The sequence below is a fragment of the Cavia porcellus genome, unplaced genomic scaffold (assembly GCF_034190915.1).
Source record: "Cavia porcellus strain 051 isolate PalLab524CR breed Dunkin Hartley unplaced genomic scaffold, mCavPor4.1 scaffold_2, whole genome shotgun sequence".
Taxonomy (NCBI): domain Eukaryota; kingdom Metazoa; phylum Chordata; class Mammalia; order Rodentia; family Caviidae; genus Cavia; species Cavia porcellus.
The window spans coordinates 117,315,871-117,341,689 of NW_026947485.1; the positions used below are offsets into that span (position 1 = coordinate 117,315,871).

Genomic DNA, 25,819 nt, shown 5'->3' on the forward strand with positions numbered 1-25,819 from the left:
AATAAAGGAATTTTAAATGTTTTATCTGACAGGTGAGTATGCTGAGCATCCTGCATTTTTATTCACTGACTCAGGCAGCCCTAGATGATGGGGAAAAGGCCAGAGTACTATGACTGGAGAAACAGTGAAATTGCAGCTTGTTCCTGGCCTTCCTGTGGATGTGACTGATTCTGACATACATAGAAATTTGGGTTTAAGTCACAATGGCCACTGGTGCATAACAAGGATGACATTTCACCACAGGTATGTTTGCTTTTCCTTTTCTCTTTTTAAAAACCTTTCATCCATCTAGTAAGAGCAAGAGAAGAAAATTCCTTCCTTCATGCAGCCATCTGCTCTCTTGCTCCTATATACCCACTCCATCGTGTTCCAGTCCTGAGGTAAGTACTGGCCTCACTGTACATAACATCGGCAGCCGCGTGGTAATGTTAGCTCTTTAATCTTGGCCTCTTGGTGACAACTCCAAGCTGACGAACAGCATGGTCTACCGCTTGCTCTATTGTCTCTTGGAGACAGAAATGCAAGGTGATCTTCAGAGTGTCTGAATTCTTCCTCTTGTACATATCATAGTAGTAATGAGGAGCCTAGCATAATCAGAACTGCTCTTTAAAAATCTAGTTTCAGCAGCTGTCTGCATAACACCTAGAGGGTGATAAAATGATGAGATAAGCTATCAGGCAATCTAAGGTACCAATCTCAACAGCAGTAATAAGAAACAAAAATGGAAAGACAGGGAAGGTGTAATCCATGAGCACCTGTGAATATCCTAACCCTTCACTCCCTGAGTTATACCCTTTACCCATATTCATTCATTTAATTAGTGAAGTTCCCACCTTTTTCTCCAATTGGAATCCCTTAGACCTCCTGGGAACCGAGAGACGGTGAATGAATATAGGTGGTCAAACTCTGCTGCACACATAGCATGCCCCACTTCTATCAGGCAGTCACCATAAACTACATAAACTATGCCTAGGGACATAAATACAGATCTAACAGCTGAGCTCCATCAGAGGAGACAGCCACAGTTACTGCTGTGTGACACAATTCCTTCCGTTTTTCTCTAGTTCTCTACTCTGGAAAGCTGCATCCCATCCAGGACCCTGTGCAGTGTGACCGTCATCACAGGATCGCCCCACATTGAATGCACTGGGTCTCACTTTTCTTCCTGTGCCCCTGCTCAGTGAAGCTGCCATTGGCAATGTTAGAGAGAAACACAACTTCCTCCTCTGACTTCACACTCCTGGGACTTCTAGTGAACAGTGAGGCTACAGGAATCATATTTACAGTTATCTTTGCTATCTTTGTGGTAGCTGTAACAGCAAACTTGGTCATGATATTCCTGATTCAGGTGGACCCTCAACTCCACACCCCCATGTACTTCCTGCTCAGCCAGCTCTCCATCATGGACACCCTTTTCATTTGCACCACTGTCCCAAAGCTCCTGGTGGACATGGTTTCCACAGAGAAGACCATTTCCTTTGTGGCCTGCGGAATCCAGATCTTTCTCTACTTGACCATGATTGGCTCAGAGTTCTTCCTGCTGGGACTCATGGCCTATGACCGTTATGTGGCTGTCTGCAACCCTCTCAGGTACCCGGTTCTGATGAACCGCAAGGTGTGCCTTCTACTGGCTGCTGGTGCCTGGTTTGGTGGCTCTCTTGATGGCTTTCTACTCACCCCCATCACCATGAATGTCCCCTACTGTGGCTCACGCAGTATCAACCACTTCTTCTGTGAGATCCCTGCAGTGCTCAAGCTGGCCTGTGCAGACACATCCTTGTATGAGACCCTGATGTACATCTGCTGCGTGCTCATGCTGCTCATCCCCATCTCCATCATCTCCGCCTCCTACTCTCTCATCTTGTTAACAGTCCACCGCATGCGCTCTGCAGAAGGCCGCAAGAAGGCCTTCACCACATGTTCATCCCACCTGACTGTTGTCAGCATTTTCTATGGGGCTGCCTTCTACACATATGTGTTGCCCCAGTCATTCCACACGCCTGAGCAGGACAAGGTGGTGTCCGCCTTCTATACCATTGTCACGCCCATGCTTAACCCACTCATCTACAGCCTCAGAAACAAGGACGTCACAGGGGCATCTAGGAGGATATTCACACGCTGCTCTTCATCTCAGAAAGTAGGAATGGGAAGCAGCTAGAGACTCAGTGACAAGAAAACAGGTCTTCCCAAGAGCCTCCTTCAGGACTTCTGATCTACCTGAGACCATTTGGTCAGCTATCATAATGGACTTTCTATTGAACATTAAAAGGATTCATTGCATTTCAAGTCTTGCTCTGAAAAGAAAGAGTATTTCATGAGTTGTGTGGAGATTGAGGACAAATTATCAAAAGCAATTTATTACTAAGGATATTCATCAGCTCTTGGTTCCTGTTTCTAGAGGAAAAACTGAAATCGCAGGGTTCATAGCAACCCTTTCACCGTGAACCAGGTCTCCTTCAATATTTATGCTTGGTTGAAACAAACAAAAATACTAAACAGATACCAATTTGTTGTGCTAAATATCCATTGTCATTTTGGTATGAACAAAGTAAAAGAGGCAAGTCACACAATTTAATCGTGTTTTCCTTTAGGGATAAATAACAATGAACTGTACACTCTGATCAATTTGGAATTTTCAGGGCTGAGTACAGCAGATGCCAAATACTTGGCCCATAATCAGTGCATGAATTGAATGGAACCAATTATTAATGAGCATCACACATCGCACAAATGCTCAAATGGAAGAGACTAACATTTAACATATGAGAACCCTGCCATGCCCTGCTTAGAGGATCAAATGACAACCTGCTATGCATCCAAGCTCAGAAACTTCAAATTCTCCAGTTCTATGCGACACAACAAGGCACATGAAGGCACTTGGGGTTCAGTTCTGTGTGTGACAGGAAGAACCTCCATAGAGCTTTCTGCAGAGGTGTGACATGATAAGATGCACATTTTTAAAGAATCCCTGTTTAGGGGAGCAGAGAAAGGATCAGGAAACAAATATGGATGCAGAAAGATAACACTAGAGGCTCTAAAAAAGACAAACTAATGTGGGGTGGAGACCAAATAAGAGTTAGCTCACTGATATTTATATATGTTGAAACTAAATGTAGAAAAATTGGAACACACTGATTTTCTATTTAAGTGAACAGAAAATGAAGTTTTATTTCTTGAAGTTTTGAAGACTTCTGAATTGCTTATTAAGTCATCTGTTGTCAAGATAATTATTAAAGCCTATTAAATATATAGTCCTATGTTTAGTCAAGTGGAGTGCAAACTGGAGTTCTAAGCTCAGGAATATATTTGACAATCTTTAGGATGTAAAGATTTCTACAGACACAGACATAGTCAATTCAGGTGGTCTTCGAAAGTTATCTGAGGTCATTTTCTTATAGGAAAAAGTTTTATACTCACCATGAAACAGTTTGGGCCAAATAAGAATTAAATGGAGCAAGAAATCATTTGATGGGTAAAACAACACTCAGAGAGACAAATGAAGAAAGTAGGTATGGAGGGAGAGGAAAATCAACTGGTGCAAGTACAGTTTGTTATTAGATTAAGATGAGAAATGAGATGTGATCTTTGTTTTAGAAATGGGAAAATCACTTGAGATATTAATCACGAAATTTCAGTGGACATGGTCTTGGAATGAAAATGAACTCAAGGTATAAAAAGAGTGGGAGTTGACAAGTTGAGTAGAGTGTAATTTTTAAAGATAGTGGAGAAATTGACAGAAGGAAAGCCTCTCACTTCCTCCTAATTTGGGATTGAGTTGAATTTCATATAAGCCTGTTGTCAGATTTCCCATGAGATGGACTCAGTAGGGTGCCTAGTGAAGAGTAAGCCTCTAGGTTTTAACTACAATTATGAGTTATAACAACAAAGACAAATAAAGCAACAGCAAGTTTTATCATTATTGCCACAAATGACCATTACTTCGATAAGGATAACATCGCACAGTCACTTATGCTTTTTCAATGTCTATAACTGCAACATGCAATGGATGTGTCTTGGCTCTGTTTTAATGAATTGATCTTTGGAGGCAATTAAAAACTGTACATTCAACATTCTTGCCTGAGGGAGGCTTCTTGGAGAGCACAGAATGATTTGGCATCATAAAGTGACAACCTTTCACTTCCAGATCCTGAGAACTCATGTGTAGAAGTTTAAGATATTCCCCCCTGTAATCTAAGCTTCTGGATAGCTTTGGGACACTTGAGTTACATTTAAAGGAGGGAAAAATTCTTGCCCTAACCATACTTCTTGTGCTCAATAAATTTCCTGTTCCTTTTACTATATTTCTTTAAAATACTCCATCTCCTATCTTTGTACCAATACTTCATTATTCAAGGTTTTGAAAGCACAGTCTCAAATTAATATTTTACTTGTATTAATTTTTACTCCATCCTCCCTTTTCAGAGGCAATTTAATGGTATTAAAGCCATATGCTTGCGAGGAAACCCATCTGAGTTTGAATCTTGGCATTTTCATTTCCAATCTGTGCTCCTGTGAGTATACTACTCAACTTCTCTGTGCCACCATTTATGTCTTGCTGAGAGTTAATCCCATGGCAAATATAGGAGTGGCTTCTTAAGGCAGATGTGCAATAAATCTGCCGCTAATGCTCCTGAGACAAGGGGCTCTGTCTTTGCCATCTGGTCCATTGGCATTATGTGGGTTCTTTATTCAGAGCTCTCACTAGATAGGAGCTTCTCTGGATTCCTAAACAGTTTATACCTCAGGCACTGCAGTCATGGTCATTTGCAGTTCTACCTGAGGCTTTTAAAGTTACGCCTTTGCCTTTACTGGTTGATCTGTCTCCACAATGAACAAAATCTCCCCAGACATTTTCAGCATCTATCTGGACATGAGCAGAAAGTGGTGCTACAGGACAAATTTCACATTATCCTTCTGCCTGTGGTTAGTGACCATCTCTGAACAACACTGTGCCTGGTTTGTTCTTTAAAACAATGTGAATCATTTTCAGTTAAAGTGCACACACAAATGCACACACACACACACACACACACACACACACACACACACACACACACACACAACAGCTGAACCCTATAACTGGTGCCTTTGAACAGCTGAAGGTGACTTCCCTGTCCCTGTCCCCTTGCCCTCTGCTCTCATAGGTGTGTTGGCACCATCAGCTCTAACAGGAGACTCCTTCTGCACTTGACAGTACAGCTTGTCTGAGTCTCATGCTAGCTCCACTGATCACAGCTGTGAACATCACCCAACCTTGAACTTCAATTTCTTCTGCTACGTGAGCAGTGAATGTGTTAGTACTTGTAGAGCTCTGTGCTGTATCTCAGTTCTTGTTAGCATCATTCAACATCATCAACACCATCATCAGGATCATCATCACCACCATGTAGCACATTCTGGGTACATCTGGATTGAAGACCCAGGCTTGCAGGTCCAACACCTGAGTGCAGCTTTACCTGCTCTATTCTACTCTGCAACTGCTCCACGAACACTTAGAAAATTATACCTTATATGAAAACTTTCTATGACTATTTCATTAATTACTTTACGATGTAAGAATCAATGTAATCCAAGTGTAAACTTTAAATATATATTAATGTATTTAAAATGCTTCTTACATATATTGAAATATTTTTCATAGTCAATTTCCCTCAAGTTTTTGCAAAGTGCTAAAACAATGGGAAACATTTGCTTGGGGATATGTGCTCACAGTTGTTTTATATTATTCATAATTTACATTATTGCGTGTTAGTAATACAGAAGGGTGAGGTTCCTTTGGGGCATCTGGTACATACATCTGTCATATCTTTATTATGTTCAATTCCATTACTCCCACACTTTTCTGTGAATTAACTCTGATCCCTTTTTCAATCTCCCAAATCTACTTTCCCATACCCCGATGTCTCTCCTTTATTTGTTCATTTGCTAATCTTTAGCTCATAGAACTTTTGGAGTCTGGCTCATTTTGTCTAAGATTATGTTCCCAAATTCATTAATTTTCCAGCAAATGACACTGTCATTTTTCCTTATGGTTAGATTATATAATTCATTCATTCATATAATTCTTCATTCATCATTTGATGGCTGCTAGTCTTTTTCCACAGCTAAAGTATTAAGAATTTCACCTCTATAAATACATGCTCATATGTATGCTGTCTTCAGTTGTTTTAGCAATATACCCAGGACAGTATTTGCAAAATGGTATTTTTCGTTTTAGTTTCTTAAGCATCTCCACACGGATTTCTATAGTGATTATACTGGTTTATCTTCTCACCAAAAATGTGGAAGGATTCCCTTTTCCCCATATCCAAGCGAAAACTCATCATTTTCTATGTTCTTGATGGTAGCCATTTTGACTGGGGTAAGATGAGACCCCTCCTCCAGAACTAGATGAGTTCTCTATACTTATTGGCCATGTTGCTGCTTCTGTTGAAAAAAATCTATTCAATCTATTTGCTCACTTTTTTGTCACTTTTAAAGTGTTGTTATATTTTATATATTCTATATATTTGTCTCCGACTAGAATCAAATGGTTTATCTCATTCTGTAGCTTGTTCTTCCACTCTGCTTGTTCCTTTTGCTGTTCAGAAACTTTTGAATTTATGTAACCCTATTTGTTCATCATCAATATTATTTTCTGAGCTATTAGAGTTCTCCTCTGGAAGCCTTTCCTTATTATCTATGTCTTCAAGTGTTTCTCCTGTTATCTTCCAGCATTTCAATGTTTCTGGTATTATATCTACCTTGATTTGATTTTAGAATAAGAAGAGAGACAGGGATCTAACTTCAGTTTTCTGCAGAACTCCTAAGTTTTGTCAACATCATTTCTTTTCCTTATTTGTTTGTTTTTTGGTGTTTTTTATTTAAAGAAAAAAGAGAAAAAGGGTAGAGAAAACACATAATTTCAAAAATATAAACACTAAGAAATCACTAGTTGGAAAACTACATATTGTATTCTTAGAAATAGTTGTTCAAGTTACAAAAGGAAAGCATACAAAGTAGACATTCAAATAGTAAGACTGCAAACCATTCTGTTCAAATATCCCACAAAAATTTAGTAATATGGTTATCATTCCTGCACACTTAGACATATAACGAGGTATATCCATACCTCCATAAGTGCTTTAGAGCACTTTCTTTTCCTCTCTTTTTTATAATAGCAATTACACATTTGGAGTTTTATTACTCCTACATTTCTTATTGCTTTTTACACACAATGTGACATTTATAAATATGATTCTTATTTATTTCACTAATGAGGACAGCCTCAGGTTGTCTCTATTTGCCTATGAAGGTCTCAAGATCATACATTTTTATAGCTAAGTAATATTCCATTGTATAAAAATACCACATCTTTTTCATCCATTCCACAGTTGATGGACATCTCGGTTGTTTCCCAGATTTAGCTACTACAAACTGTGCTGCTATGAACATGGGTGCCCATGTATTACTGTGGTATGACATTTTCAGTTTTTCTGGGAAAATACCCAGGATGAAAATAGCTGGACTGAATGGAACTTCCAATCCTAGTCTTCTGAGAATTCTCCATACAGATTTCCATAGAGGTTGCATCAGTCTACACTCCCAACAACAGTGGACCAGTGTTCCTTTTTCCCCACAGCCTTGCCAACATTTGTTATCAGTTGATTTCTTGATAGCAGCTATTCTGTCTGGAGTGAGATGAAATCTCAATGCTGTTTTAACTTGCATTTCTCAAATAACCAGTGAACTTTTCTTCATGTATTTATTTGCCATTTGTATATCTTCATTTGAGAACTGTGTGTTCATCTCAGATGCCCATTTTTGGAGAGGGTCTTTGAATTTGGGGGGCTTGATGTTTTTCAATTCTTTGTATGTTCTGGTTATAAGTCCTTTGTCTGAGGGATTGCTGGCTAAATTTTTTTTCCATTTTGTGAGTTTTCCTTTCACTCTGTTGGTGATTTCTTTTGAAGTGCAGAAACTTTTCAATAATATGAGATCCCAATTGACGATTCTTTCAAGTGTTTCTCATGCAGTTTGCATTTTGTTCATAAATCCTTTGCCTATCTCTATGTCTCCAAGGTTTCTACCTACCTTGTCTTCCAGTATATTTAGTGTTTCTGTATTAATATTTAGGTCTTGGATCCATTTTGACTTTAATTTAGTGCATGGTGATAGGCAAGGATCTAGTTTCAGTCTTCAGCATGTGGAGAGTCAACTTTTCCAACACCATTTATTAAAGAAGCTATCCCTCTTTGTCAAGTATCAGGTGGCTGAGTGTCTTTGTAGTTGTGTTTACATCTTCTAATCTGTTCCATTGCTCCTCAGGTCTATTTCTTTGTCAGTACCATGCTGATTTTATCACTGTGGCTTTCTAGTATAGCTTCAATTCAGGAATTGAGATGCCTCCTGCCTTGCCTTTATTGCCCAGAATTGCTTTTGCTATTCTGGGTTTCATCTGTTTGCAAATGAGTTTTAGGAGTGTTTTCTCTAGATCGAGGAGGTATGTTAATGGTATTTTGCTTGAGATTGCATTAAATCTGTGTAAGAGTTTTGGGAGTATGGCCATTTTCACAATGTTGATTCTTCCTAATCAAGAGCAAGGAATATCCTTCCATTTTCTAATATCCTCTTCAATCTCCTTTTTTAGCATAGCATAATTTTCAGCATATAGGTCTTTTACATTCTAGTTAGGTTGATTCCTAAGTATTTCGTTTATTTAGATGCAATTGTGAAAGGTGATATTTCCATAATTTCTCTCTCAGTGAGTTTTTTGTTTGTGTACAAGGACGCTATTTATTTTTGAGCACTGACTTTGTATCCAGCTACACTGCTGAATTTGTTTAATACTTCTAGTAGTCTTTTAATGAAGTTTTTTTGGGCCTTCTATATAGAGTATCATGTCATCTGCAAATAGTGATAATTTAACTTCTTCCTTTCCTATCTTTATTCCTTTTATTTCTCTATCTTGTCTGGTTGCCCTGCCTAATTTCCAGAAGTATATTGAATAGGAGTGGTGATAGTGGGCATCGTCTTGTTCATTTTAAAGTGAAAGCTTTCAGTTTATGTCCATTTAGAATAATGTTAGCTGTTGGTTTGTCATAGATGGCCTTTATAAGATTGAGTTAAACACCATCTATTCCTAGTTTCTGAAGGGTTTTTACCATGAAAATGTGTTGGACTTTAGCAAAAGCTTTTTCTGCATCTATTGAGATGACCATGTGGTTTTTGCTTTTGGCTCTGTTGATGTGGTGTATTACATTTACTGATTTGCATATGTTAAACCATCCCTGCATTCTGGGGATGAATCCCACTTCATCATGATATATAATCTTCTGGATGATTTGCTGCATTCTATTTGCCAGTACTTTATTAAGAATCTTTGCATTAATGTTCATTAGTGAGATTAGTCTATAATTCTCCTTTTTGGTTGGGTCTTTCTCTGGTTTTGGTATCAGAGTAACATTTGCCTTCAGGAATGATTTAGGGAGGATTGCTTCCTCTTCAATTTCATTGAAGAGTTTAAGAAGTATTGGCATCAAATCTTCTCTAAATTTCTTGTAGAATTCAGCCGTGAATCGATCAGGATCTTCACTTTTCTTTGTTGGTAAGTTTTTAATTATGTTTTCAATTTCAGTAGCTGATACTGGGTTATTCAAAATTGCTGTCCCTTCTTGGCTGAGCTTTGTAGTTCATATGTTTCTAGAAATCTGCCCATTTCCTCTGTGCTTTCCACGCTATGTGAACAGAGATTTTCAAAGTAGGTATTCATGATCTTTTGAATTTCCATGGGATCTGTAATGATTTCTCCCTTTTCAGTCCTTATTGTGTGAATTCGGGCTTTTTCTTTCTTTTTCTTTATAAGATTACCTAGACGTTTGTCAATTTTATTTGTTCTCTCAAAAAAGCAGCTTTTTGACTCATTAATTCCTTGTATTTTTTAGTTTCAATTGCATTGATTTCTGCTCAGATCTTTACAATTTCCTCTCTTCTATGTGCTTTGGGTTTAACTTGCTCTTGTTTTTCTAGAAGTTTGAGATGAAGCATTAGGTTCATCTTTTTTATTTGTGCTTATTCTGTTTTCTTAATATGACAATTTATTGCTATATATTTCCCTCTTAAGACCACTTTCATTGCATCCCACAGATTACAGTATGTTGTTTCCACATTTTCATAGATATTGCTTTATTTCTTCCTTAATTTCATGTGTAGCTCACTGGTTGTTCAAAAGGTTGTTATTTAATTTCAGTGCACTATAGTCAGATATTACACGTGGGATAATTTCAATACCTTTGCAGTTACTTAAGAAAGTTTTATGAGATAATATATCGTCTATTTTGGAGAATGTTCCATGTGCAACTGTGAAGAATGTGTATTCTGATGTGGTTGGAACACTCTGTAAACATAATAAGTCCAACTGCTCACAGGTATGATTCAGTTCTATTATTTCTTTGATGACTTTTTGTCCAGTTAATCTATCTCTTTGTGACAATGGGTGTTAAGGTCCCCTATTATAATTGTGATCTTATGCATTTAGTTTTTCATGTCCATTAGTATCTGTCTTATATAGTTGGGTGCTCCTGTATTTGGTGCATATATATTTATAATTGTTAGGGCTTCCTCTTGAATTTTTCCACTAATGAGTATGTAGTGACCTTCCTTATCTCTTTTAATCATTTTAGGTTTAAGTTCATGTTGTCTGCAAATAGAATAGTTACCCCTGCTTTTTTCTGGATTCCTCTTGCATGGCATACTCTTTTCCATCCTTTGACTTTTAATCTATGAGTTTCCTTTTGGGTCAGATGTGTTTCTTGTATACAGCTTATTGTGGAATCACGTTTCTTGACCCACTCTGTCAACCTCTTTCTTTTGATAGATGAATTCAGCCTATTTACATTTATGGATATCACTGATATGTACTGGCTCGACTTTGCCATGTTGCGTTCCTATTGCTGGTTTTCAGGTTCCCCCCCCCCTTGTTAATTTTCTTGTCCAGCCTGGTGGTTTCTTTCTGTTGTCATTCTGCCAATTGGGGTCATTTTTATCTCTATCTAGCATGTCTTTCAGTACTCGTGTTTGGTGGACATGCATTCCTTTAGTTGTTCTTTGTCATGGAAGTATCTTGTTTCTCCATTAAATTTGAAAGACAGTTTTTCTGAGTACATCAGTGTGGGTTGAAAGTTGTTTTCTTTCAGGGCTTGAAATACCTCACTCCAAGCTCGTCTTAACTTGAAGGTTTGTGCTGAAAAGTCTGCCGTGATTCTAATAGGCTTTCCATGATAGGTAAGTTGTATCTGTTCTCTAGCAGCTTTTAGTATTCTTTTTCTATGCTGTATGTCTAAGATCTTAATATGTCTGGGTGTAGATTTATGTTGGCTGTGACTGTTTGGCATTCTGTATGCTTCACTTATTTGTATATCAGATTTTTTCCCTACATGTGGGAAATTTTCTGCTATTATTTCTATGAATAGTTTAGTTCTGTTATTTTCATTGACTCCTGCATCTTCACTGATGCCTATTAGTGTTATATTGTTTCTCTTGCATTGTCTTGAAGCTACTGGATTGTCATTTCATGCTACTTTGTTGTTTTATAAGTTCTACCCTTTCATGATCCCTATCTGCAACCCTGTCTTCAAGGTCTGAAATTCTATCCTCGGCTTCATTTGAATTGTTTTGCCAGCTTTCAATAGTTTTTGTTTCTTGGGTATCTCTTTGAATTTGTTTCATGAATTCTGCTTGTTTTCTGCATTGTTCATTCAAAGTTTCAATCAATTTCCCATTCTCCTGTATTTTTTATCTATTTCTTCTCTAGCTATGTTGAGCAACTTATGTACTAAGGTTGTTATTTCTGTCTTTACATAAGCCATTATTTCTAATTTGATTTTCTCTATAGCCTCACGGATTTGTCTCTTTACTTCATTTGCTATATTTTCCAAGATTCCTGGTATATGACTTTTATAGTCCTCTATTTCAGTGTCACCTGTACTTGCTCTTATTGGACTAGATGTTTGAAACTGCATTTTGCCTTTTCTTTTTTGTCTTTTTTTTTTTCATTTTTATTGGTACCAGGGATTGAACTCATGACTGCCTACTTGCAAGGCAGGTGCTTACGCTACAGAGCTAAATCCCCAGCCCCGCATTTTGCCTTTTTGTCATTTTCACCTTTTGGACAAATATTTGGTCTCTCAATCCCAACAGTCTCAACTGTCCATAGTGTGAGTTTTAGGGTGCTGTGTGGTTGATGTTTGTCCAATTGCTGCGTACCACCAATTCCTCCTGCAGGACCTGTTGGGTGAGTCCTATATTATTTCTAGCTAACTAGCCTAGAAGTATTGATGTAGGTCAACTCTTAGTTCCTGCTGTTGCTATGCTTTCAGGTTGTTGCAGGTCATCAGCTCTCCCTGTCTATAGTGTTTGTGTCAGATGACGCCCTACTGTGTCACTATGGAGTCTCATAAACTCTTTTAATTTTCTCCAAATTAGGGGAGGCCTTATTGGCGCACTCCTTAATCTGTCTGATGTTCTCTGTATGGAGGAGGGTATTATCCACTCTCTTGCCAGGTTCATCAAGGTCTTATAGTTGGAGGGAGTTTCACTTCTGTTCCTATTTACCCACTGCAGACCTCTGTTTTAGGAGCATACTCACCACACTGACTGGAGCCTACTGAAGTCTTCTGTTTGAATGAAGGGTTCCTGAGACTCCCACATCCAGCCAGCATTGCAATTCACTGTAGTCCAAGGTTCTGGGAGAAGTGGTTGGACCCAAAGATCCTCTGCAGTACTAGATCCAGGAGGTGGGTGAGTTCCCCAAGGGATGGGCCCACAGTGGCAGTCAGGCAACCCGGGCCTGCCGGGGCAGCCCAAGTGTTCCTGCAGAGGGACAGGCCCAGTAGCAGCAGCCCCAGGTGGCTAGGTCATGCCAGGGCATCCCAGGTGTTCACAGCCGAGGGGTGGACCCAGCGGGAGCAGTCTGAGGTGACCATGGCTTGCCAGGCTGGCCCATGTGTTCCCATAGAGGAACAGGCCCAGTGGCAGCAGTCCCAGGTGGCTATCTTGCCAGGGAATCTCAGATGTTCCCATGGAGGGGCAGGCCCCACGGTGACAGTCTCAGATGGCTAGGTCTTGCCAGGGCTTCTCAGGTGTTCACAGCTGAGGGGTGGGTGCAATGGCAGCAATCCCAGGCAGCTAGATCATGCCAGGGCATCCCCCAACATCATTTCTTAAAGAGGCTGTCTTTGTTCATGCTTTTGGATTTTATCAAAATCCAGGTGGCTTCAAGTGCATAGGGTCATTTGTTTGTCTTGTGTTCCACTTCATTTTGTCTACATTTTTGTAGACAAGCAGGGCTGGTGCTGGTTGTGTTTTGCTGTATTGCTGCAGTATGACTTGAAATGTAGTATTGTGATGTCTCCAGCAGTACTCTTTTAGCTCACGGTTTCAACTATACTGAGTTATTTCACACAAATTTTAAGACGTTTAACTAGTTCTGTGAAGAATGATTTTGGTATTTTAATAGAAATTGAAACTACATCTGTGGATTGCCTTTGGTAATAGTGTCCTCTTAATACTAGTTCTGACCCATGAACAAGAATTCCTACTTTCTAACATTCCCTTGAACCCCTTTCTTCAAATTTCTGTAATTATCATTACAGAAGCCTTTCTCTTCCTTGATGAAGTTGGCTCCTCTGTGTTTAATTACTATTAAAGCTAATGTGAATTGTTTTCTTGATTCTTAGTGGACTCATTACTTGTGTACAGAAATGTGACTTTTTGTGTGTTGATGTTGATGGCCATTTGCAGAATTCATGAGATCTAAGTTTTCTAGGTTTCCTAGAGACAATCTGACTTTTTACTTTGTATTCATATTTCTTTTATTTCATTCTCTTGCCTAATTATTCTGGCTAGAGTTTTAAGTGCCATATTGAATATGAGTGGTGCAATTGACGTCTTCTTATTCCTAACTTTTAAAGGGAAACTTCTCAGTTTTTCCCCATTTCCCTATAGTATCAGTAGTGAGTTTGTCAAATATACTTTTACCAATGAGGTAGGTTCACTTTAGACAGGTTTTCATTTGCATTACTATGAACCTATGCAGATTTTGTGATAGTCATTTTCTTTATGTATTGAGATGATATGGTTTTTAAGCCTGATTCTGTTCATATAGTATATCACACAAATTTATCCTGACTTACCTTGATTTTACATTACAAATCTACATTGATTTACCTATGTTGAACCATTTTTGCACCCCTACAACAAAACTAACTTGGCCATTGTGTATGACCTTTTTCATGTGTTGCTGAATTCTGGTTGTAAGAATCTTACCTCTATTTTAACATCTATTTTTATCTATAATGTTCAACTGTTATTTTTTTTCTGGGTTTCTAGTCCAGTGTTCATAGCAGGGTAGTGCTGGCTTCTGAAAATTTAGTTTGCAAGCATTCCTTCATTTTCTAGTACATGGAAAATTTTCAGAAGCACTCGTGTTATTCTCTAAAGATTTGATACCATTTATGAGTCAATCCATTAGGTCCTGGGTTTTTGTTACTTAGAGTGCTTTAATTATTGCATCAAATCCATTGTTTATTACTGACCTGTTGAACTTCTTGGTTACATTTTAATGTATTCTATGTGTGTAGAAATTTATCCATTTCTTTTGGAAGCCAAATTTATTTGAATACATTTTTAAAATGATTTCTAACAATTCTTTGGCTTTCAGGGATGAGTATTGTAATTTCACCATTTTCATATCAAATGTTATTAATTTGAATTTTCTCTCATTTTATACGCTTAGCTGGGGCTTTATCGGTCTTTTTCATTTTAAAATCCAATTCTTTGATTCACTGCTCATTTGCAGTTCTGTTAATCTCAAGTTCATTTATGTTCACTGTTGTCTTCATTATGGCTTTCCTTCTTTTGGCTTTAGGTTTGGTTTGTTCTTGATTTTCTAGGCCCTTAAGCTGCATAATTAGGTTATTTTCTCAGTTTGACTCCATTTTCCTATTGAAGGAACTCATGCTTTTAAATTTTGCTCTTAGAATTGCTGGTATTACACCCTACAACTTGTTACTTTTTTTCATTTTTAGTGATTCTAAGAAATTTGAAATGTCTCCTCTGATTTTTCCATGACCAAATGATTTAGCAAGAGTGTGATACTCAATATTGATGTTTTTGTGTAGGCTCTGGTTTTCTTTGCTGTTGATTTATAGCTTTAGTCCATTAAAATCTGATAGGAAGCATGCAAGTTCTTTCTTTCTTTTTCTTTCTTTCTTTTCAGTCTCTTAAACTATTTACTGCCTAAAATGTTTTGGGGGGGAAAGTTCCTCAAGCTGCTGAAAAGAATGTTTATTTTGCTGTTGTTATATGGAACATACTGTTAATGTATGCTAAATCCATCTGATCAATAGTATATTTAATTCTGATTTGTTGTTGTTGATATTTTTGGTCTGGAAGATCTGTCACGGTGGGAAGATGAGATGCTGAAATCCTTTGTAATGTTACTGGGCCTCTTTCCTTTAAGATCCAAGTAGATTTTGCTTTACAAAAATGACTGTGCCAATGTTCAGTGTGTATATATTTGCAAATGTTCTCTCTTCTTCATGCATTGTTCTCTTTACAAATATTTGGTGGTCTTCCTTCTCAGATACATTTTAGTTTGAAGTCTATTTTCTAAGCTTTAAATATAACTATTTGAGCTTGCTTTCAGCCTCCAGACACTTGGAGTAACATTTTCCATTCTCTCAATTTCCACATGTGAATGTATTTGCATGTGAAACTTGCTTGTTGCAGGTAATGCAGAATTGGGTCTTGTTTTTTATCCAATCTGTCAATCTTTGTCTTTTAATTGGACTGTTAAGATACATTAATCACTAGTATTTAGAAGCATATAGTAATTTCTATCATTTTTTTTCTTTCTCTAGTGCTTAATTCATTTTTCTTCCGCATTAGTTGTCAAATCCTCAATGAGATTTATTCTATCAGTCTCATGGTTCTCTTTGTCTATGTTTAGGATTCCTTAAGTATTTTATGCAATTCTGGATTAGTGACCATGGATTTTTTTAGTCTTCAGTTATCAAAGTAGGTTTTTATTTCATGAATTTGAGCAGTAACATCCTGTAATTAGAGTTGACAACTATTTTCTTTCATGCCTGACATACATTACATTAAGCTCTCCTGACCTTTAAAATTTCTGTTGAGAAATATATTCTGTTTGGTTTGGATTTAAAGATGATTTGTCAGCTTTCTCTAAACAGCTATAAATATTTTTGTTGTGAATTTTTCACCTTTTAACTACAGTATGTTGTGGAGAGGTTCTTTCTGGTCATGTCTAGGTAGGGCTATAATGCCTCTACTATTTAAGCATCCATTGCACTCCCCAAATGTGGAATTTTTCTGCAATAATTTTAGTGCAACTAGCCTATAATACATCACCTTCCTCTAAACCAATGAGCTTTAATTTTTTGAGTATTTATCCAAGACTGCATAATCTGTTCAATGTTATTTTTCCATGGATAGTCTGAATGCTCTAGCATACACACTTTGTCTTCAAGACCTTATATTCTTTCTTGTGGTTTAAGCTGCTGACAGTCAAGTTTCAGTTGAGTTGTCATTTGACTTATTAAGTCTTAATTTTCAGAACTTTTGTTTGATTCATTTTTAGAAAATCTACCTCTTTACTGGTCTTTCACATTCTGCATTGTCTTGTGTATTTCACAGTGGTTTCTGTCTCCTTTTTGATCCACTTAATCATTTTAACCATGGGGTTTTTAATTTATTATTAAATTTTATCTATTTCAGTACCTGTTGGGTTAGCTTTTGAGGTATTTTCAATTTTTGGAGACATACTGCCTTTTATTGTCATTACAGCTGTGTTTTTGTGCTCCAGTCTGCAGACCAGTTGGAAAGGATGTCTCTTCCAGAGTTTTCTCGGTGTCATTTTTAGAAAGTAGCCTTTCATTTGTGATGTGTTCTGCTTATGGAAGTCTCCATGGGAAACTTTCTTCCTGTCTGTTTCACATGTAGGTTCTAAGAATGATTCACACAAAGTTTTCGAGAGAACAAAAGACAAATCATTTGCATTGAACCCAAACTGACTATGAATGGAGGAGCAGAACAACACAGAGTAGGCAGTCATGGAATAGGAGGGTAATGAACAATACAAGTGCTTCCTGCTTCTTGGCTGGTTGGTTTTACAAGCAAATGCAATCTCACCTTAATGGCTACCATACAGGAAAGTCATATGGAGTAGATCTCTTTTCTCCTTCTGTTAGTTTAGCCCAAAATATGTGATTTAAGTAAGATCTTTCTATTACTTCTTTCTTTTTCCAGCATTCAATGAATATCGCACATCTCAGAGTCTTAGAATTCTCACACAAGGGTAAGTTTCACTGATTTTTAAAAAAATATTCCCGTTTTATATTTTTAAGAAGTTATACATATTGACAACTGATTCATGAGAAGCACTATGCTTATGTTTCTTATTAGTACTTTTTTTGCTTCTTCCTATAATAAGACACATTTTATGTTTTCTCTGCTTATCTATCATACACATATGTTTTGTACTAATATATATCCTACTGAAAAAGGGAATACTTCAGGAATTATCTCAGTTGCCTTTTATTTTTCTCACCCTGCTACCTCTTTCCTCCTGCCTGCTTGCCTTTTGGCTTACCCCTTTACCTGAGTTCTTTGTCACCTGGATCCTACACTCTAATGCTTGATGCATTGTGTCAACTTGAGAAAATTAAGAGGCTTAACTCAGCAATTCCATGCGCTGCAGTGTAAAGGACATCCCCTTAGCACTCTAGGATGTTGGTTATTGTGTCAACTTGAGGATGCAGGGTCCTCACTTTGTAAACTTCCTGAGCCTATGCAAGGGGAGGGTGTTGGGAGCCGTGGCACTGTCAAGTCATCAGACGCGGTGATTGCGAGGCCTGTGGGAAAGTACAAAAGCCTGAGCTAGATTACCCCTCTCATTGAGCCCGCCTGTGTGGCACCTGTTTCTTATCACCCCACTAAGTTCCCGCCTCACAGGGTAGTCTGCCTAGCTATTAATCCTATATATAGCCAGTGCCTCCACCCCCGAGAGAGAGACTGAAGCACGGAAGGAGCCGCGGGGAGCGGACCGGTAGAGGCTTCGGGGGAGACTGAAGCACAAAAGGAGCTGCGGGGAGCGGACCGGTAGAGGCTTCGGGGCAGACTGAAGCACGGAAGGAGCCACGGAGAGTGGACCGGTAGAGGCTTCGGGGCAGACTGTATAAGGAGAGAATAAAGAAAAGCCTGACCACCGCCAGACCTTGTCGTGTGTCTTTCCTGCCGGCCGGGAGCGACATCGACATTTGGTGGCCCACACGGGGATTGATCAACCCCGAGACGCGGCGGTGGACTGCATTCTCCTACACAGTGCTGCAGCTGCAGGACAGGTGAGTAGAGGATAAGCCTGGGCCCTGGGTGGCGCGCACCTACAGGGTTTGTAGACTCCTCTCAACCTCACGCGTAAGTGGCGGGTTTCTTGGGCCTCACGCGGTGAGTATGAAACATAACACCAGAACTTAAGGTAATAAAAGAGTGTAAAACATAAACATAGAAGTAAAAATAACAGAAGATATATTAAAAATGGGAAACATGCCAAGTAAAGATACACAGCCTTGGTGTTGGTCCTTCGGAGACTCCTAAAGTCCAAGGACCTCAAGGTGGGGCGTAAGACTTTAGAAAATTTCCTTGCAGAGATTGACAGCTTTGCTCCCTGGTTTCTGCCTACAGGGCATGTAAACCTGCCCTCCTGGGAAAAGTTGGGCAGAGACCTTTCCCTAGCAGAACGGGAGGGTAGAGCTTCAGTCTCTGCTCGTCCATTGTGGGAAATGATACACGCGTGCCTAAAGAGTGAGGGTAGTTACGGGGGGAGCTCTCAAGAACTTGTAGAAGTACGCGAGGTGTTTGAACAGGCACAGTCAGGAAGCTCCCGAGAAGGGTCCGTCAAGGAGGGCAGAGATACAAAAGAGGAAGCCGAGGCGCGGTTTGTGTCTTTCCGCAGGAATCGGGACGAGAACCAATGTGGGTCCCAGAGAGGTTGACGCGACAAGTCCCTCGACTGAAGATCAGGCCTGTTCCACCAGAGGCCAACCGCAGACCCAACAACAAGATGAGCCCTAAAAGAACTGCAGGACAATCCCTTTTTGGGGGCCTGGAACGGCTTGCTCCCCTATGTGCTACCCTTGTATACGCATGGCTCGCTCGCATGGCCTACGACCGCGTTTAAAAGTGACAGGCTTCCCACATTCTCCTCCCTAGACAACAACATGTAGCAGGGTGGGTGAGTCAATGACGGGTAAGAGCGTGCCTCCCCAGCACGACTCAACCTAAGCCAGGCCCTACCCCGTTCCGCTCGAAAGCCGCTGGATTGTTAGATAAATTTCTCTCCGAGGGGATTCGTGGAGAGAAATGAGTGCATGCCTATGTGCAACCAGGTTCCGTCCGGTTCATTCCTGGCCCTAGAAAAAAGGACGAGGGCCTCAAGGCCTTGGTGGACCCTGGGACAGCCGACCAGGGTCTACGCTAAGGGCCTACGGTGGGCCTCAGTTCGGGGCATAGGCCTCTGCACTCTATCCAGGACGGGCTGCGATGCGCGTAGCCATCATTTAAAATAAAATAGGGGGAGATGTTGGGAGCCGTGGCACTGTCAAGTCATCAGACGCGGTGATTGCGAGGCCTGTGGGAAAGTACAAAAGCCTGAGCTAGATTACCCCTCTCATCGAGCCCGCCTGTGTGGCACCTGTTTCTTATCACCCCACTAAGTTCCCGCCTCACAGGGTAGTCTGCCTAGCTATTAATCCTATATATAGCCAGTGCCTCCACCCCCGAGAGAGAGACTGAAGCACGGAAGGAGCCGCGGGGAGCGGACCGGTAGAGGCTTCGGGGGAGACTGAAGCACAAAAGGAGCCGCGGGGAGCGGACCGGTAGAGGCTTCGGGGCAGACTGAAGCATGGAAGGAGCCGCAGAGAGCGGACCGGTAGAGGCTTCGGGGCAGACTGTATAAGGAGAGAATAAAGAAAAGCCTGACCACCGCCAGACCTTGTCGTGTGTCTTTCCTGCCGGCCGGGAGCGACATCGACAGGAGGGCACAGAGATGGTGGGAGTGCTACATCCACCTGGAGGCATGCAGCCTGTATACAACATAAAGGAGGAAAAGAGGCTTACTCTCCTGCACCATTATGCTCTTGTTGCTTCTGCACTATTATCTTGAACTGTTATCTCTCTGCCATGCCACCCTGCTTTGGAGCCAGCTGCTTAAGGACTGAAAACTCCACAAAATGTAAGCTAAATAAACGTTTTTTCCTTTAATTTTTTTTTTTGTCTTTTTTCTTTTTATTGGTACCGGGGATGGAACTCATGACTGCCTGCTTGCAAGGCAGGCGCTTATGCTGCTGAGCTAAATCTCCAGCCCCTCTTCCTTTAATTTTGAGGTCAGATATTTTTCACTCAGGAAGGAGAGCAAAATAACAAAGACACATGCTATCCTCTTTATTGCTCCCTCATTGTAATAGAACATGTCCTCCAATAAGTATGTAAATAAAACACATGGGAGGAAAAATATTGAGGCCTTCTATGTATGATGGAGACTTTTTAAAAATTTCCATTTGATGGTGGTTTGGTTACCTGTTAATCTATAGATCTGTAAGTCAGGAGTGCATTTTCTCATGATAATGGGGTCAGTGCTCCACTGTCCTCTTGCAGTCTGTTTCTACTGAGAATTCAAAGCTATTTCAGTTGTAAAGGTATCTTGTGAGTACAGTGTTTACCTTTTGGTGACCACACATGAGTCAGGAACCAGACTTCCTTTCAAGTCTTCACTCTAGCAAGTCGCGGTTTAAAACAAGGCACTATGCTGACATCAAGAGATGCAAGAAAAGAGAAAACCAAGTTTATTTCCACTGAGCAGAAGACCATAAAGAACCCAAAAGTCAGGTAGTTTCCCATCAGGTCACAGGAACTTGCCTGCTTGCAGGGAATCAGCTGCCGGCTCCAAAATGTTACATAGTATAAAGAAGAAAAAGAGACTGCCCTTAGTTTCACTAAATGAGGCAGCCACTTTCTAGATTTTCAGCCGTTTTAAGTTGATCCCTCATTAACACTGCAAGGAACTGATCTGTTCAAGCCATATGCAGTTCTGACTGTTGTGGGTTTATTCATTCACTCCAGAAACATTCAAAAGAGTGCTTTTGTGTAGCCATCCTTGAGCTAGTCACCTGAAACACCACAGGGACAAAAGAAAGAAAGTATAGACACATTCTAAAACCTATATCTGAAATAAATTGCATGCACACCTGAACAACTAAAAATAAACAGAAGAAAACGGCACACTGGCATTGGGGTCCACAGAATTTAGTTAATACTGTCCAGGGACAAAATTTTATCTAGAGTATCCCAGTCTCACACAGAAGCTGCACAGTCCCTAGTGAGGTGGTTCAGATTGTTTTAATAGGAAGGAGACGAGATGTCCGGACTTTAAAACTGTACTTTTAAGATAAACCAAAGCTCCTCAAGTCTTTTATCGTCCCAGGAAATGCACTGGTTTTCAGAATTTCTTTTTTTTTTTTTTTCCTTTTTTTTTTTTTTTTATTTAAGAGGAAAAAGAGAAAAACACAAAACAAAACAAAGCAGTGTAAGGTTACACATAATACAGAACTACAAAAAAAAAAACATAACAGTAAGAAATCACCTGTTAATAGATTACATATTATCATCTTGGAAATAGTTGCTCAAATCACAGTATCAAAGAATACAAAGTAGACATTCAAACAGAGAGACTGCAAACAGCTGTGTTTAATTTCTTAAAGACATCTGAGCCTGCACACGGACTGGGCCGTGCTTCTCACCTGTGCACCGCGCCTGGATCAGCTGGAAACCCGGAACCCAGCCCCGGGTCCGCACTGAGGTGCCTCAAGACCGGAGCCTACAAGCCCGGCTCCCTGGCAGCTGCCCCGCTGGCGCCCGCGCTCACGCTGTAACCCGGGCCCAGTCGGTGCCTCGGCCTCCTCGAGGCGTCCAGAACTCTGTCTTCCGGCCCCACAGCCGCGAGCCTGAGATCCCAGTCAGCACTCAGCCATGGGCTCCTCCTCTGGCTTCTGTGGGACAAGGACCGGGTCACTGGGTCAAGACCTCTGACCCAGAGGCAGTGGGGCGGGGAGAGGACCAGCGACCCGGATGTAGGCTGCTCTCACAGAGCCAGGCGAGTCTCAGAGCTAGTTCAGCCTCCTGCTCGCACAGCTCCACAGCTCGCCTCTCTGCTCCACCAGCCTCACGTCCCAGACGGAGAGCTGACTGCACCGCGGATCCGCAATTCACGAGATCCCCCAGTGAGCGTGAGCTTAGCACGCCGCCTGGCGATAGGAGGCCGCATCGTCCCTGAGGAAAGGGAAGGAGAGACAGGTGTTGACCTGAGCGGGACTTTCTGGACAAGAGCATGACCAGCGGGCAGCAAAATACAACGGAAGACTGGTGTGCACAAAACAAAGAGCACCTGTCAGCAGAAGACATGCAGAGCAGGAACGGGACAGCGTGCGGAACAGGAGAAAGAATTCTTAAAACACTTGCTGGACACTGTACTGATACATGGCCTATATAAAGAGCTAATACAAATCCTAACAAAATAAGAACAACACAGTCAAAACAGGTAAATCATCTGAATGGATAATTTTTCAAATGAAATCCACAAATGGCCAATTAGTATGTGCAAAAGTACTCAACATCATTACCAAACAAAGAAATGAAAGTCAAAGCCAAAATCAGAAACAATCTCACTCTAACTACAACAGTCTGGCAAAAACCAAAGTGTGACAAAAACCAAAATGAAATAAGTTGGTGAGGCTGTGAAAAAAAGGCAAGTCCTAAGGAGTGTAAGGGAGAAGAAAAAGTTGGTGAAACACTGAAGATCAGTACAAAGCTTGGTTAAGAAGTTAAAAACAATTCTATTATACCTGATGATATAGACAACTCTTTTTAAGATAGCAATGATAACCATTGTTGATTACCTGGTATTCTGTTTTTTTTTAATTTATTTAAAGAGAAAAACAAAACTAAATGAAGCAAAACAGTAAAAGGCTAGAAGTAATACAGAATTTCAAGAGAAAAAAATATACAGTAAGAAATCACCAGTTAATAGATCACACATTGTCATCTTAGAAACAGTTGAACAATTACAAAATTAAAGCATACAAAGTGGACATTAACACAGTGAGATTGCAGGCAGTTCTGTTCAATGATCCAACAAAAACTCAGCAATATGGTTCTCTATCCTACACATTTAAATATACTTGCAGTTATATCCTTTAGATCACTTTCCTTCCTCTCTTTTTTACACTAACAATCACACATTTTGGTTTCCATTACTCCCACAGTTTTTATAACTTTTTCTTTGAAGAGGAAAAGAAAAAAGATTTTAAAAAAAAAGAAAAACAAAAAACAAAACAAGGCAGACCAAAGAAAAACCCAGCGTGACAAAGCAAAACAGAGTCAGTTAGAACAGGAGGATGGACATAGTATATAATGCAAAAAAAAAAGAGATTACTAGTGATCAACAATGGTTACCATTATGCCTCTTGTTATCCTAAAAAGAGTTGCCTATATCAGCTGGTATAAAAGAACTGAACAAAACAGTACAGAAGACCAATAAAACCCACATTGGAGAGCTTACAGGACTTCCAAAGAAGATAATAGTCAAACAATAACAGGCATCATAGAATATCTGGTTGCCTTCCAAATGGTTACCTATACCTTCAAACTTGATACTATTAAGCAAAACAGAATATAACAAAATCAGTCAGAACAAGATGTGGAGAACAATACAGGGGTTTAAATCAGGTTAATAGGGAAACAAAAAAGTTAATATAATATATCGCAGTATTTTTAATTTAGTTTTCGCCTAGTTAAAAGATACTAAGAAATTAATTTTTTTAAAAAGGGAGGATATTGAGATTAAAAAAATATATCAATAGAACAATACCAGTAAGAATCAAAAAATTTAAGCATCATTGTGTTTCATTCACCACCAGATAGCCTGACATTAATAGCGGTTACCACAGTGACCCTTTCCTTGAAATATTTGAGTCTAACTTCGTATACTATAGCATCAAACTTATAAAGACAGTGTGAAACTGTTCAAGAGAGTGAAATTATTGTAGGGTATTTAGAACCAGCTAACAGAAACCAAACATCAGTTTCTACATTATCCCTTTGCCTATAAAAAATTTGCTTATACTATTGCATACATTAAAATATAATAAGATACAACACGTTAGAACCAATGGAAACAGATGAACAACAACTTCATGGGGCTTCAAAACAGGATGATATTAAATCAGCAATAGCTATTACGCTCTTATTTTCTTCAAAATAGTTATTTGTAGTATCACAGACAATAAAATAAAACAACCCAGATTAAAACCATTCCACTTACTGAGTGAAAACATTATATGGCTTCAAACCAGTGTGACTGGGAATCATGATTACCACGTATGTTTATGTATTCTTATCATTTCTTACACTAGGGAAACTATTCGGTATTTATACATGTGAGTTTGGTTTATTTCACTTTTAAGTATGGTCTCAAAATGCGTCCATTGATTTATAAATGTCTCAATGTGATCATTATTTACAGCTGAGTAGTACTCCATTGTATAAAAATACCACAACTTTTTTATGCATTCCTCAGTTGATGGACACTTAGGTTGTTTCCAAGATCTGGCTATTACAAATTGTGCTGCTATAAACATGGGTGCACATATATCACTGTGCCATGATGCTTTCATTTCTTCTGGGAATATGCCTAGAAGTGGAATAGCTGGGTCAAATGGTGCTTCCAGTCCCAGCTTTCTGAGAAATCTCCAGACTGATCTCCACAATGGTTGCACCAGTCTAAACTCCCACCAACAGTGCAGGAGAGTTCCTTTTTCCCCACAGCCTCTCCAGCATTTATTGTTAATGGTTTTCTTGATCTTGGCCATTCTTTCAGGAGTGAGATGAAATCTCAGTGTGGTTTTAATTTGCATTTCTCTAATGACTAATGATGATGAACATTTTATCATATATTTATTTTCCATTTGTATTTCTTCATCTGAATATTGTTTATTCATCTCAGATGCCCATTTTTAGATGGGGTCTTTGAATTTTGGGGGGTCAGATTTTTTTTAATTCTTTATATGTTTTAGACAGAAGTCCTTTGTCTGAGGGACAGTTCACTAGGATTTTTTCCCAGTTTGTGGGTTTTCTTTTCACTGTTAGAGATTTCTTTCAATGTGCAGAAACTTTTTAATAAGATGTGATCCCAGTTATTGACTCTGGGAAGTATTTCCCGTGCGGTTTGAGTCTTGTTCATGAATTCTCTACTTACGCCTATGTCTGCAAGGTTTTACCCAATTTGTCTTCCAATAGATTTAGTGTTTCTGTTTTAATATTTAGATCTTTGATCCATTTAGATTTTATTTTAGTATATGGTGACAGACATGGGTCTAGTTTTAATTTTTGGCATATGAAGAGCCAGTTTTTCCAACACCATTTATTAAAGAAATTGTCATTCTTCCAGTGAACAGGTTTGGCCCCTTTATCAAACATAAGGTGGTTGAGTGTGTTTGTAGTTGTCGTTGTATCTTCTAATCTATTCCGCTGATCTTCAGCTCTGTTTTGATTCCAGTACCAGGTTGATTTTATTACAGTTGCTTTGTAGTATAACTTCAAGTCAGGGATTGTGATGCCTCCTACCTTGCCTTTGCTGCTTAGAACTGTCATTGCTATTCTGAGTCTCTTCTCATTCCAGATGAATTTTAGGATTGATTTCTTGAGATCT

At 39.5% G+C, this 25,819-nt stretch overlaps 1 protein-coding gene and 1 long non-coding RNA gene across 2 annotated transcripts; one reads left to right on the plus strand and one right to left on the minus strand.

Moving 5' to 3' along the window:
- Positions 1 to 1,198: 1,198 nt before the first annotated feature.
- LOC100714082 (olfactory receptor 2T11-like) lies at positions 1,199 to 13,098 on the plus strand. Its single transcript, XM_063236757.1, has 3 exons — positions 1,199 to 2,109; positions 10,470 to 10,498; positions 12,668 to 13,098. The coding sequence occupies exons 1-3, from the start codon at positions 1,199 to 1,201 to the stop codon at positions 13,096 to 13,098; spliced, it is 1,371 nt and encodes a 456-aa protein (XP_063092827.1).
- A 7,779-nt stretch (positions 13,099 to 20,877) lies between these two features.
- On the minus strand, positions 20,878 to 22,316 carry LOC134475265 (uncharacterized). Its single transcript, XR_010046374.1, has 2 exons — positions 21,855 to 22,316; positions 20,878 to 21,224 (listed from the first exon to the last, which is right to left on the minus strand). It is a non-coding gene; the product is annotated as an uncharacterized LOC134475265 (long non-coding RNA).
- Between the last annotated feature and the right edge of the window lie 3,503 nt (positions 22,317 to 25,819).

Bases quoted from the DNA above. Each gene is read 5' to 3' on its own strand.
- LOC100714082 (XM_063236757.1), top strand. From the start codon at position 1,199: ATGTTAGAGAGAAACACAACTTCCTCCTCTGACTTCACACTCCTGGGA. The intron at 2,110-10,469 runs ATTCACACGCTG...TCTCTTTGTGAC, and splicing joins ACAGGGGCATCTAGGAGGAT to AATGGGTGTTAAGGTCCCCT. The intron at 10,499-12,667 runs GTGATCTTATGC...GTTTGAATGAAG, and splicing joins TAAGGTCCCCTATTATAATT to GGTTCCTGAGACTCCCACAT.